The 13,680-nt window shown below is 47.1% G+C and overlaps 1 protein-coding gene across 6 annotated transcripts in view; it reads right to left on the bottom strand.

The window, feature by feature from the left end:
* Positions 1-2,184: 2,184 nt before the first annotated feature.
* VWA5A (von Willebrand factor A domain containing 5A) overlaps positions 2,185-13,680 on the bottom strand; it is a 29,769-nt gene continuing 18,273 nt past the window's right edge. For 3 of the 6 annotated variants that reach the window (XM_048518016.1, XM_048518019.1, XM_048518020.1), the window contains exons 15-20: positions 10,996-11,040; positions 10,806-10,904; positions 6,415-6,444; positions 4,608-4,756; positions 3,462-3,585; positions 2,185-2,723 (exon numbers count right to left, since the gene is read on the bottom strand). In XM_048518016.1, the coding sequence (XP_048373973.1) occupies positions 2,644-2,723; positions 3,462-3,585; positions 4,608-4,756; positions 6,415-6,444; positions 10,806-10,904; positions 10,996-11,040 (527 nt within the window). In that variant the 3' untranslated portion in view covers positions 2,185-2,643. Of the gene's footprint in view, positions 2,724-3,461; positions 3,586-4,607; positions 4,757-6,049; positions 6,350-6,406; positions 6,445-10,805; positions 10,905-10,944; positions 11,041-13,680 lie in introns of those variants that run through there. The other 3 variants (XM_048518018.1, XM_048518017.1, XM_048518022.1) reach the window with 3 other exon arrangements.

Genomic DNA, 13,680 nt, shown 5'->3' with positions numbered 1-13,680 from the left:
GCCAAAGAGCCTCAGAAAGTTAGCGGGCCCCCCACAACCTGTACATGAGGTCCCGTGCGAAGGCGGCGGTCAGAGTGGCGCTGTCCCGGGCTGTTGGCATCCACTCTGCACAGGGGTCGGACCCCCTCTCCCAGGAGCGCTGGGAAGCTGGGGCTGGCAGATGTGCAAGACATCATGTCTGGTCCCCTCTTCCCCATAGTCTCCCCCACTTTTCTGAAAAGCACAAGGGGGGGCTGGCTCCTGGCAACCACTCCTTGGTTGGACTTTCCTGGGCTTCCCCCCCAACCCTGCCCCCCTCTTTCAAGAATGGAGGTCACACACAGCTGCTTTCTAGGTATCAAACTCGTGCCTTCCAGATGTTATGGACTACAGTTCCTATCATCCCCTGCCAGCAGGATGGTTGCAGGGGATGATGGGAACTGTCGTCCATAACATCTGGAGGGCCGCGAGTTTGACACCTGTGCCCTACAGGAATACCTTTCTATAATTCTCAAACATGGACAGGGATTTCAATGTTCTGTGTGTGCCGAGCGCCACCCTGTGGTCACCAACAAAAGGCGCACGCAAGCAATGTATGTTTCTATTAACATTCACCTTTTCGTGGTGATTCGCCCTCTCCCGTTTGTGGTTCTGCCTTACCAAATGCACACATTATATGGATCCGTAGTTGGGACTTGTAAAACAAACATTTCAACATATCAAGGGAATGAATCGGAAAAGCGCCAGAAAGCAAAGCCCTGAAATAGCAAGGGAACATTGATGGGGGGTTGGTAAAGGCAGAGGAATTAGGGGCAGAATTCCAGACTTACTGGAACGGGATGGGAGGAGCCAAAATAATAAATATGGAGAGAGTAATGGTATGGAACATGCGCTACCCGAACCCAATGCCCTCTCATCTTTTTCTGGGAGTTCAGAAGAGTTGTATGTGTATATATACATTTCTGAAGTTCTTTTCGTGGACTGCTCATGTGTTACTTGGTCCACCAGCTGGGCTGGAAAGAAGGCAACGGTACCCCGCTTCACAGTTCTCCATACCTTCAGGTTCACATGCTTGAAGGACTGCTTCCTCTGCATTGTTGCGCTGTTCTTGTGCATCGGATTCATTCTTCCCAGCTGAGTCTGCCAGTATTCTTCCCCCACATCCAGACCAATAGTCAGAGGTCAAACTATTTCAGTGGTCACCCCATGCCTCTCTAAAAGCCTTCTACCCTCCTACCCTTCTGAACCACCTTGGGGGATGAGATGCTTTAGGGAAAAGCAGGCATATATGTGTGTGTGTGTGTGTGTGTTTTGTTCCATGTAGCTGGCCTCCCTCTTCCCCTTTCTTTATTTTTGAGCAGTATACCATAGGGAACTTATCTCTGTTTTAATTGTTAGCGTTTTAATGCCATCTGAATGTATTGTTACAGATATTATAAGTTGTGTTGGTATTTATTGTTATTATTCCATGTTGGCAGCCGCCCTGAGCCCACAAGGGCACGTGTGGCCTGTCTTAGGCCGTTTCTGCACGGCGACGGAAGGGGTCGGGTCGGCATAGATGACGCCGACCCGACCCCTCTGGGACCGTTCGCATGAACGATCCCAGAACCTCCCAGGACGACGGTGCAGAGCTGAGCCGTCAGGTCGACCTACCTGTCCTGCGGCCCTCTGGTTGTTGTTGAGGTTGTAGGGACACGCTTCCGTTCCCTGCTTAATCGCTTCCTGGAGTTGCAGGGCAGAGGGGGCATGTCCCCAGGCCTTGGTGATGCGCCGGAGGGCCGCAGGACAGATAGGTCGTCCGGACATGAGGGGAGGGAAGGCGCCTTGGAGCCGCTGCCGTTCGCACGGCAGCGGCTCCAAGCTGCTGTTTTCCATAAACCTCGCTGGGGAAGCGAGGTTGGAAAGCAGTGGCTTTGCGTCGCTCGTGCCAAGGCGGCTTTTCGTGCTGCACCCCCTGTGTGATTGATTCCCTGGGGACGGCAAGTGCTTGCCGCCCTCAGGGCGCTGTGTATTCCATTCCTATGCGGAAAGGGCCATAGAGTTGGAAGAGACCCCAAGGGCCATCAAGTCCAACCACCTGCAATGCAGGAACACACAATCAAAGCACTTCTGACATATGTTCATCCAGCCTCTATTTCAAAACCTCCAACCTTCTTTAGAAACAAACAGAAATAAACAGAGAAATAAAAAAAAAACAGACGTAAATAAAGAAATAAACAGACTGAATTTTCCTTTTATTTTTCCTTGGGATGAATTTTTTTCCTTTGGTTTGTAGAAGAAACTGCCCATCACACAACGTATTTATTGCTTCCAGCCTCTTAGCAGAAATATAACTCACTTCCGATTTATTCTCCGTATAAAACTAATGCTAAATTTTAATCACCAGAGGGCATATAAAGTGCAGAGTTTGATTACTGAGCCTGCCACATAGCACAAGCTGGGAAAAGACAATTTGGGACCATAAGGCACCTCACGGCTGGGGAAAGAGCTTTCAAGTACAAGATAGTCCAATACACTGGAAGAGAAGACACTCATGCACCAGAATGAAGGACTGGCAAGGAAATCCAGTCAAGTTATCATAGATGCAGCTGGTTACACTTGGGCAGGCTAAGAAAAAGGATCAAAGCACGAATTGCAGTTTTAAGGCACAAGGGATTAGAGAGCTCAGAGACCAAATGTCTGAGGGCTCACGCTGCTGCCCAGCACTGCATTGCCAGTCTTCACACACTCTGCTAGCCGAGACCCTGCAACAGACAGAGAAAGCATTAAGAGTCTTTCACCGCAAGCACAATGAACTCAAACCACATTTTAGCACATCTCCGGGATGAAAAGGGAACTAGATTCCCTTCCAGGTTGAATGTTCTAGTGTGTGTTGGAGATCTTGTTTCTGGACTCTTATTTAAGAATGTGGAGATTTTTTGCTTTAGTACAGGAGAGAGGCAGCAACTCCTTCAGACATTAAAAAAAGGAAAAAAACTAATTAGGATTTCTATGCCGGGAAATTTTTCTCTGAGTGATTCTTGAATTTGATATAGATTCATTTTAGTCTAAGGGAAATTTTTGTGGGCTCCGATGGGGCCTTTAAAAAAAGATAAATTCACAACAAAGCTCTCCTTAGTTGAACCCCCTAAGTTGGGTAAATGGCCTCCATTTTCCCTTCATTTGGGGGTCCGTCAAATTAGACCCCAACCCAGTCTTTACTAAACTTGTGTGTTGTTGCAAGGACAGTCTCCAGCAGCTATGCAGCAAATCTGGTGCCTCTACTTCAAGAAAAGTCCCCCTCCAGAGCTCTACAACCATAGACTAAAGTGGATCTATGCCAGACTTGAGAATCACAGAGAAAAAAATTCTCAGCATAGGAAGCCTACACAGAATATTTTCTGGGTTCTTTGAAGAGGGGAGTGTTTTTCAAGGTAAAGGGACCAAATTTGCAGCATGGCTGCTAGTAACTCCCCTTATGAATCCCTGGCACAACACCTCACCTGCACTTGCTTGAAGCCAGTTGAGTGCTTTCGCTTCCAAGAGCTCCCATTCATCCCTCTGCTCTGCTGCTCTGGAGTGGAGCCACAGGATGGCCAGCACGGTTGCCCATGCACTGGGGGGCACCTGGTGGGGGAGGGGAGAAAGAAGAGAGACACTGAGTTCTGCCCACTCACAGGCTCTGAACCAGCCCTACACTTAACCATGTTCAAGCAACAATTCTGAAGTTAGGTTTTTGGTTGGGGTACAAATAAGCATGTGAAACTGGTTTCCATTAACAATGATTGAATGTTATTGTTTTCACTGAGCAGACCATGGTGAAATCAGTTCACCTCCCTTTCCTCTTTTCTTTTCCTGGAACTGAAATCTGACTTCTCTGTAGGTTTGGAATAAAACTACAGCTCCCAAAGGCACCTGATGGGCCACTGCGAGTAGCAGAGAGCTGGACTAGATGGACTCTGGTCTGATCCAGCTGGCTTGTTCTTATGTTCTTATGTTCTCACAGGCAATAAAAATGGGCTAGGCCAGTGATGGCGAACCTTTTCGAGACCGAGTGCCCAAATTGCAACCCCAAACCCACGTATTGATCGCAAAGTGCCAACATGGCAATTTAACCTGAATACTGAGGTTTTAGTTTAGAAAAAACGGTTGGCTCCAAGGCGTGCGTTACTCAGGAGTAAGCTTGGTAGTAGTCGGTGGCTTTGCTTTGAAGCAACCATGCAACTCTTCCAACGGGTGAATCACAACTCTAGGAGGGTTTACTCAGAAGCAAGCCCCATTGCCAGCATCCGAGCTTACTCCCAGGTAAAGGATCGTGCTTAATTCTTCAAAATGAAAATCAGTGGGGTTTAACAGCGCTTAACAGGGTTACCTACACTGCTTCCACAAAACTAGGTCTTAGGTTTAATGCTAATAATAGAGTCCAGCAATCCAGGTTAACCTAGATGTGTGTGGGGGGGGCACTCTGTTTGCGCGTGCCCACAGAGAGGACTCTGAGTGCCACCTCTGGCACCCGTGCCATAGGTTTGCCACCACTGGGCTAGGCTTAACTTAAATGTCTGCTCATCACTCTCAAGCCAGGCAAATGGATCCTTAAGAGTGCCGTTTCTCACTCAACTGCCTGGTTCTGGCCTTGCCACAGAACTTACCTGCTCAGGTGTTTTGCTCATAATGTCAGCCTCTTTCAAACCCAGCACACTGGCCAGGTTGGAATCGAGGACCCAGGAGCCATCTGCATTCTGCAGGGAGACCAGCTTCAAGAGAGGGGATTCCTCTTCCTCGTCTTCCAATTCTAGGGCTGGAAAGAGCAGTCACAAGAATTATGAAACAATATGCACCCAAATACATCTCTTTGGTTATAGGATTTTGATCTCAGTGTTGCAATGCCTTTTATTCCAGAACAGAAATCCAGATTTCACTGTGTGTTCAGAATCAGAGCTGAAGGCAATAAACTAGGTTAGACTTAACATGATGTCTGTCCTTCAACTCTTATTGCTTGCTTGGGGAGATTTCCTTCTTAATGGAAACAACTCCTATCGGGAAAAGTACTTTCTACGTAACATGAGGCTCCAGCCACAAAGCTCTGGCTGTAACACAATGGCCATTTGCGCCCTTGCATTCTGCCTCACAGCGAGCTTACCTTCCCTTTGCCGTAGACTTTCATTCATGCATTTTTCTTCATCTCTCTAAAAGGCACTGGGCTGCAGATCAGAGAAGCTGTGTGCTTGTCAAATGCTGGCAATACACCACCTTTCCTACAGCTTCTCTTTCCCTGCGAAGCTCATCAGCCAGTAACTCTCCTTCTGGGTTTTGCAACCTCTTAGGAAACAACAGGTAGGCAAAAATGCCAATCAAAGAGGTCGAAACCTCACAGCAGCAGTCTCTTTTTAAAACGAAGAACCATGGGGGAAACTCCACAGTGAAGCACTCAGCCACATTGCAGACTTAAGTGCACAAATGGCCATTGTTAATGCACGGAACGTACTGGTGCAAGTTTTTATAATGGCCACTACAGAAGTTGGCGGCATTGACCAGCTATGGCTACAGTCTTAGTAAACGAAAGTTCTATTCAGTGGTGGGATCCAAAAATTTTAGTAACAGGTTCCCACGGTGGTAGGATTCAAACAGTGGCGTAGTGCCAATGTGGCTGGGCGGGGCACAACAGGGGCGTGGCCGGGCATTCCAGGGGCGGGGCATTAATAATTTCTCTGTTACTGTAAAAAACTCTTTCTGTAAAAAAAGTTCCTAATTTCCAGCTGGTATCAATCTTTCTTCCATAATTTAAACTCATTATAGCAAGTCCTATCGTCTACTGCCAACAGAAACAACTACTTCTCCTCTAATTGACTGCCTGTCAAATACTTAATACTTTCAAATACTTAATTTTGTTTCTAGAAATCAAAAGAAGGAGACTTTCCTTAAACAAGGAACTTTACCATATTTCTAAAACATGTTTTTAAAACAGCCCAGCAGGGAGAATTATCCCATTTTCTACCTTCGCTAACCAGCCACACAGGAAACAACAGGACTTTATGATTTTTGGACCTAATGGAATTTCTAACGGAAAAGCAGACCCAATTAGTAACCCCCTCTCAGCACACACAAATAATTAGTAACCCACTCTCGGGAACTGGTGAGAACCTGCTGGATCCCACCTCTGGTTCTATTCAAACATCCCTCCTCTCCTTGTATAGACATCCTTGTACTTATTATGGTTCTCACTTATGACTCTTGGACTCCCTGATGGATTAAGTTTAATGGCACTGCACAAGTAATATCTGATTTTCTCTTAAACAACTCTAAGTCATAAATAGTGATATGAGATGGCTTTGGTTGTCCAGCAATTCCTCAGTTCTCTCTATCCCCCTCCATGTGTCAGAAATCCTTTTGAGCCCTTCGGGATAAGGCGGCCTATAAGTTTAATAAAATAAAATAATAATAATAATAATACATTACCGGGCTCGTCATCTTCATATCCCAGCGTTGCTGTGAAAATGGAAAGAATAGATTCAAATTTCTAGAATTGTTCTGGCTTTCTCTGAAAGTTCCCTTGAAGCTGATGTCTCTCCTTGCTTTCTGCAACTGGTTTTCTAATTCAAGGAAAGAAGCACCCTGCATTACCTCTACCCTGACTGGGCTTCTTCTTGTATGGGGTCAGCTACCTGAAACAGACCCTAGTTTGTTGCCTGAGAGTGTTTTCAAAGCTCCGTTTTGATGATCAGGCTTCTAGACCTCACAAATCCTAAGATTTATAAAAGAAAACTAAGGAATGCTAAACACGGGCCTTCCCTTGCGTTTGATCCGGAAACTGAAGCTGGTCCAGCATGCGGCGTACTGGCTTGCTCACATAGGGCTTTTCTTACTGTGATCACATCCAACCTGTGCTGTGCAGCCTGCACTGGCTCCCAGTTGAGTTCCGAATCATCTTCAAGGTGTGGGTGTTAACCTTTAAGGCCTTACGCGGCCTGGGACCCTCGTGATCTTCGGGACCAGACAATACCCCATATAAATTTTACTCGGCCTCTGCGTTCAGCAGAGGCCAACTTACTGGTGGTTCCTGGCCCCTCATCGACGCGGGTCATTTCCACTTCGGGCCATTGTGGTTTTTCAGCCTTGGCCCCTGCCTGGTGGAACACTCTCCCTCCAGCTGTCCGGGCCCTGCGGGATCTTGGTGAATTCCGCAGGGCCTGTAAGACTGAGTTGTTCCACCGGGCTTTTGGAGTTCAGCCGCTGATTAATAGGTGCCCCTTCTCATTCTATTCCTCCGCCGGAGTCCTCCTGTCATCTAGGGGACCCACCTCTGTTACTGTCTTGTTCCCTCTTTTTTGGGAGTGGTTCAATCTAGTATTGCTGACGCCATTTTACTGAACCACTGCTGCATTTTAAATATTTAAACTTTTAAACTTACTTTTAATTTAATGGGGTTTTGTTTATATATTGTATGTGGAACCCATGCTGTACACCGCCCAGAGCCCTTTGGGGATTGGGCGGTATAGAAATCCCATAAATAAATAAATAAATAAGTAAGTAAGTAAGTAAGTAAGTAAGTAAGTAAATAAATAAATAAATAATAAAAAAGCTGAGTGGGTGACATCTGCCAGATACTTAGAAAAGAGATGGGGGGGCAGTTCACTCGGCTCTGATTCCAGCCACTCGAGACATTGGATGTGCAAGTCTTTTGGGCACCTTCCAAATGACAGGCTGCATATTAAAGTGAACAGCAGAATTGCACAGAGGAAGAACTGCCCGCTCTGCAGTTCCAGTCACCACAAAGGCTTTCCTGGGAATCCTCCTTCTCTCAGTGTTTCTAACTCCAGGTTCATCTTTGGAGTGTGAAACATGCAGGGCCCAAGACACCAACTTGTCTGGAAGGAAACAGGCCTGTGTTTCTGGCCAAGATGCTTTCCTCCGTGTTCTGACTCAAGTCACAGTCGGTTTGTCAAAAGTGATCAGCAGAGTGAAACCCTGTTATTCAACGGCTGCCTGTAAGGAGTCAAAGGCCGTTTCCGCCTGGCCAAGATATCCCAGGGTGAGTGAGCAAAATACCCCTGTGCAGCTGTGAACTCTGCACGGCTCCCCGAGCTAACGTGAGCCTGCTCCGGTGCTGCTTCGCAATATTTCCCTTATCCCAGGATATTCAAAGATCGCCAAATTGGCGATTCTTTTGAAATATCCCTGGGTGACCCCGTGTGCCATGGAAACACCACTGGAGCAGGCCCGGTATGTTTTTCCCGCCTCCCCACTTCCTCCCACTCCCTCTGACTCCCTGTCACCAATCGGCAACCAAGGACGTTTGACCCACCGGGGTGTGTGTGGTGGTAGAGAAGGCACGTTCTGAACCAGCCACACAAAAGCCTGGAAATGCCTCCTGAACAAAGCAGCCAGCATTGTTCATTGGCACACACCCCCCATACAAAAACACAGGGGACTCTAGTGGACCAACTCTAACCCTAACTCTAACCCTAACCCTAACCTCAAAGCAAGGAAGCAGCAAACCTGCAAGACCACTGTGTGTGGGGGGTGGGGGGAAATGTGAGGGAAAATCAGCAGCACAAGCCAACCTCCATAAGCACCAGGCTACATTAGGAAGAACTTCCTGAATGTCAAGGCTGTTCGACAGTGGAATCCACTGCCTCAGAGAGTTGTGGAGTCTCCTTCTTTGGAGGTTTTTTTAACAGAGGGTGGATGAACATATGGCGGGAGTGCTTTGATTGCATGTTTCTGCATTGCAGGGGGTTGGACTTGATGGCCCTTGGGGTCTCTTCCAACTCTATAATTCTATGATTCCCTAGGTACGCCTCTGTCAGCAACTGATAGAGTCCAAATCCAGTTTGAAATACTTCCTTCTGTACACTATCTGATTAGATCAGGGGTAGGGAACCTGCGGCTCGAGAGCCGCATGCGGCTCTTCTGCCCTTGCACTGCGGCTCCATGAGCTGAGCCGCTGGCCCCATCCTTGCCGCCCTGCAGGCAGCAGGGTGGGTGCACCAACTGCTTGCAGCTGGCTGGGCCGCGCCGCGGGCTTCCCCTCTCTCTCGTCCTGCTGGAGTCGGGTTGGCGCTTTCCTGATCGGACGGCGTAGGTTGAGCCGCTGGTCTCTTATCCTTGTTTCCTGCAGGCAGCAAGGCGGACACATCCATGCGCTTCTCAGAATGAGCGGAGTAAAAGGTAAAAAACCCCCAATATATACAGTGTTATCTTTATTTTAAATGTCAAAAATTATTTGCGGCTCCAAGTGTTTTCTTTTCCCATGGAAAACGGGTCCAAATGGCTCTTTAAGTGTTAAAGGTTCCCTACCCCTGGATTAGATAAAAGGAAGGAGGGGAATCTCGGGAAATCTTGCAGAGAAGGTAAAAGAGAGGAGCTTCCAAGTGTGAGAGAGATGCATTTAGGGGATAGTCTTGGATCTATCAAAGATTTGCGGGACACCAGGCATGCTCAGATCTGCTCGCCGCTGCCACTAAAAAACAACAGCAAATAAAAATGTGGGACACCGGGCATGCTCAAATCCGTCCTGTAGTCATGTGGAACAAAATGGAATATTACCTCCCGGTCCTGCTGCAGCTCCTGGAAAGAAGTGGGGAGCTGTGCGGAGGCAGAAACTGGGATAAAATAGCCCCGATATGTACGATCCCGGTTCTACCCTGATGTAACTGTGCCATGCGGAAACAGCCAACAACTGGGAGCTCAGTGAACTTTGGAGGGGTTGGGGCCATTCTTAAAAGTGTGGAGTGCAGCAAAGCCCTAGTTACTTCAGAATCCTTCTTTGCTCTCTCTAGCCTCCTGTTTTTGAAGTTGCTCTGGTAAGAGTTCCCTCTGCCAGCGACAGTCCTGAAAAATGCTTCCTCCGTATTTTCCTTAGGATCCTGCTATCCAGTCCTCCACAGAGATTTGCATCCCCTCCCCTTTTTATGTGCAAGTTATATGATACAAAATTCTGTTTCTACACATAAAGTTTAAAGTTGATTAAGTATCAGGTTAACTACAGCCTTGCATTTGAACGAAAAAACTATGGAAAGAAAGAAAACAATAAACCTTAAATCTGAAAGCACACAAACAACTGTAAACATCAGTTTCACTCTATTTGTTTTCAAAAGTCAATACAGGTTAATTAAAAAAATAAAGGAGATTGGGGAAGGAGAATAAAGGGATTGTGGTTCTTTTGACACCAACTCTAGTCCTCTGTCTATGAGACACACCATATGAGACACAGGATGGGCAATAGAAGAAGAAGAAGAGTTTGGATTTATATATTTTTGAAGGGACAGCCTTATTTGTCATGAGGTGCAGTAGAAGAAGAAGAAGAGAAGAGTTTGGATTTTTATCCCCCCTTTCTCTCCTGCAGGAGACTCAAAGGGGCTTACAATCTCCTTGGCCTTCCCCCCCTCACAACAAACACCCTGTGAGGTAGGTGGGGCTGAGAGAGCTCTGAGAAGCTGTGACTAGCCCAAGGTCACCCAGCTGGCATGTGTGGGAGTGTACAGGCTAATCTGAATTCCCCAGATAAGTCTCCACAGCTCAGGTGGCAGAGCGGAGAATCAAACCCGGTTCCTCCAGATTAGATACATGAGCTCTTAACCTATGACGCCACTGCTGCTCCTCACTTTACTCCTCACTTCAAACATGTTCTCTCAAAACACCAGATTTTTCCAACCGGTCCATTACAGAAATTCCATCACTGGAGAGACAGTCCAGTTCAAGGTAACCGCTGTCTGTCCTGATATATGTAATTTCTCTTTCACCCCATCACACAGGGATGGTCACACACAATTTTTTAAAGAAAGTTTAGAGCTTTGATGTTTCCAGAATACAAATGGGATAGCTGGAGCTTGCACTGCTTCTGTTACCTGAAACCCGACTCAGTACGGGCTTAGCGGCACGTGAAAAAGCAACTGGGGCTGCACGGGCACATCGCTTCTTCATAACTGGCATTGCAGCATAGCGGCCTAGATTGAGTAAGAAAAGACGAATGGGATCTTCTGTTACCTTCAGCATATTGGTCCATTACGGGCATAGCGGCACATAAACATAAAGCACCTGGGACTCTATAGGCATATTGAGCTGGCATTGAAGCACAGGGGCCTAGATGGAAGAAGAAAAGACAAAATGGATCTCTAGTGGTTGCATTGCTTCTGTTACCTATAGCACATTCCCCCGACACCTATCACGTGCATGGCGGCATATGGAACAAAATCACCCTGGGGCTCAAATTGAACATCACTCTATAACAGTGATGGTGAACCTTTTCGAGACCGAGTGCCCAAATTGCAACCCAAAACCCACATATTTATCTCAAAGGGCCAACACAGCCATTTAACCTGAATAGCGAGATTTTAGTTTAGAAAAAAAACGGTTGGCTCCGAGGCGTGCGTTACTCAGGAGTAAGCTTTGTGGTAGTCGGTGGCTCTGCTTTGAAGCAACTGTGCAACTCTACCAACGGGTGAATCATGACCCTAGGAGGGGTTACTCAGAAGCAAGCCCCATTGCCAGCAACCGAGCTTACTCCCAGGTAAAGGATCGCGCTTTACTTCTTTGCATGAAAATCAGTGGGGTTTAACAGCGCTTATCAGGGTTATCTACACTGCTTCCCCAAAACTAGGTCTTAGGTTGAATGCTAATAATCGAGCCCAGCGGCCCAGTCCAGCCTAGATATGGGGTGGGGGGACTCTGTGCGTGCCCACAGAAAGGGCTCTGTGTGCCACCTCTGGCACCCGTGCCATAGGTTCGCCACCACTGCTCTATAACTTGTTCACATGGCTTCATAAGAGCACAGCAGCCAAAGCTGAGAGGGAAAAGACAGGCTGGGGGCAATCAGGCAATTTTCTTTATTTTTTCACATTATTCCCTGCTGTTTTCCCCCCCACTGAGTTGAAAGCTGAATAGACCCTGGCAGCTGACACAGGTTCAGCAATTCCACTTGTATGCATCTACCATGAGATGTATGCTTCCCCTGTACATGGAGGTTCCATTTAGCTAGCGTGGCTAAACCTCTCCAACCTCTCTACAGATTCCCCTGTGCAAGTGGCCACCTTCTTCCGGTGCTGGCAGGGCAGTCGCTCCCACAGTTTATGTCAAATCCGCGTGGGAACTTGCTTTACATGTTAGAGCATCATACAGCAGCCGCTTGAGCCAGCTTCCCTTTGGTCCTCATGGAGACATTCAAGGCAGCTGACCATTAAAGCTGTAACACACCATCAAAGATGCCATTTCTTGATCATACGCGGCATCACATAAAACAGCACTGGCCAGGTGTCCAATAACATGCTAGAGGGGGAGAAGTACCAGAAAAGGTGTCTGTGTGACTCCCCACCAGCTGCTTAAGGTTGGTCTAATGCAGGGGTCTTCAAACTATGGCCCTCCAGATGTTCACAGACTACAATTCCCATGAGTCCTACCACTTGGCCATGCTGGCAGGGGCTGATGGGAATTGTAGTCCATGAGCATCTGGAGGGCCATAGTTTGAAGACCCCTGGTCTAATGCATATAAACAATATATGAGACAGGCAGAAACACAAGCATGGAACCCACTCCAGATTTTAGGGGGCGTATCCAATTTTAGTAACAGGTTCCCATGGTGGTGGGATTCAAACAATGGCATGGCGCCATTGAGGCTGGGCAGGGCACGACGGGGCGTGGCCGGGCATTCCAGGGGCGGGGAATTAATAATTTCTCTGTTACTGTCAAAAACTGTTACTGTAAAAAAAAGTTCCTAATTTCCAGCTGGTATCTTTCTGTCCATAATTATATGGCAATTATAGCAAGTCCTATCGCCATGGTGGCGAACCTTTGGCACTCCAGATGTTATGGACTACAATTCCCATCAGCCCTTGCCAGAATGGCCAATTGGCCATGCTGGAAGGGGCTGGTGGGAATTGTAGTCCATAACATCTGGAGTGCCAAAGGTTCGCCACCACTGTCCTATCGTCTACTGCCAACAGAAACAACTACTTCTCCTCTAATTGACTGCCTGTTAAATACTTAATACTTTCAAATACTTAATTTTGTTTCTAGAAATCAAAAGAAGGACACTTTCCTTAAACCAGGAACTTTACCATATTTCTAAAGCATGTTTTTAAAACAGCCCAACAGGGAGAATTGTCCCATCTTCTACCTTCGCTAACCAGCCACATACAGGACTTTATGATTTTTGGACTTAATGGAATTTCTAACGGAAAAGCAGACCCAATTAGTAATCCCCTCTTGGCACACACAAATAATTAGTAACCCACTCTCGGGAACTGCTGGATCCCACCTCTGGGCATATCATGTTGACTGGTTGAAGCAGCACCTCTACTGCATGTTCAACATGCAGGGTGAAAGAACTATCAATAAAAACTAGGAGGAGAGGACTGTCCATAAAAACTAGATCTTCCAAACACATTACTAAATAAAAACTGTCCTAAATAAGAAGAGTTTGGATTTATACTACACTGTTCTCAACCATAAAGAGTCTCAAAGCGGCTTACAAGCTTCTTCGCTTCTCCTCTCAACAGCAGACACCTTCTGAGGTTGGTGGGGCAGAGAGAGTTCTGAGAGAACTGGCCAAGGTCACCCAGCAGCCTTCATGTGGAGGAGTGGGGAAACAAACCCAGTTCTCCAGATTAGAATCTGCCACTCTTAACCACTACACCACATTGGATGCAACTGCCTCTTGGCTGAAGGGACAGGTGCACCTCCATTGGGGAGGTTGTTCTATTACTGTGGGACTGCCTCTAAAAAGGA

The sequence above is a fragment of the Sphaerodactylus townsendi genome, linkage group LG15, assembly GCF_021028975.2.
Source record: "Sphaerodactylus townsendi isolate TG3544 linkage group LG15, MPM_Stown_v2.3, whole genome shotgun sequence".
NCBI classification, from domain to species: Eukaryota; Metazoa; Chordata; class Lepidosauria; order Squamata; family Sphaerodactylidae; genus Sphaerodactylus; species Sphaerodactylus townsendi.
The sequence above is the reverse complement of the archived record's forward strand: the minus strand, read 5'-3'. Positions and strand labels throughout refer to the sequence as shown.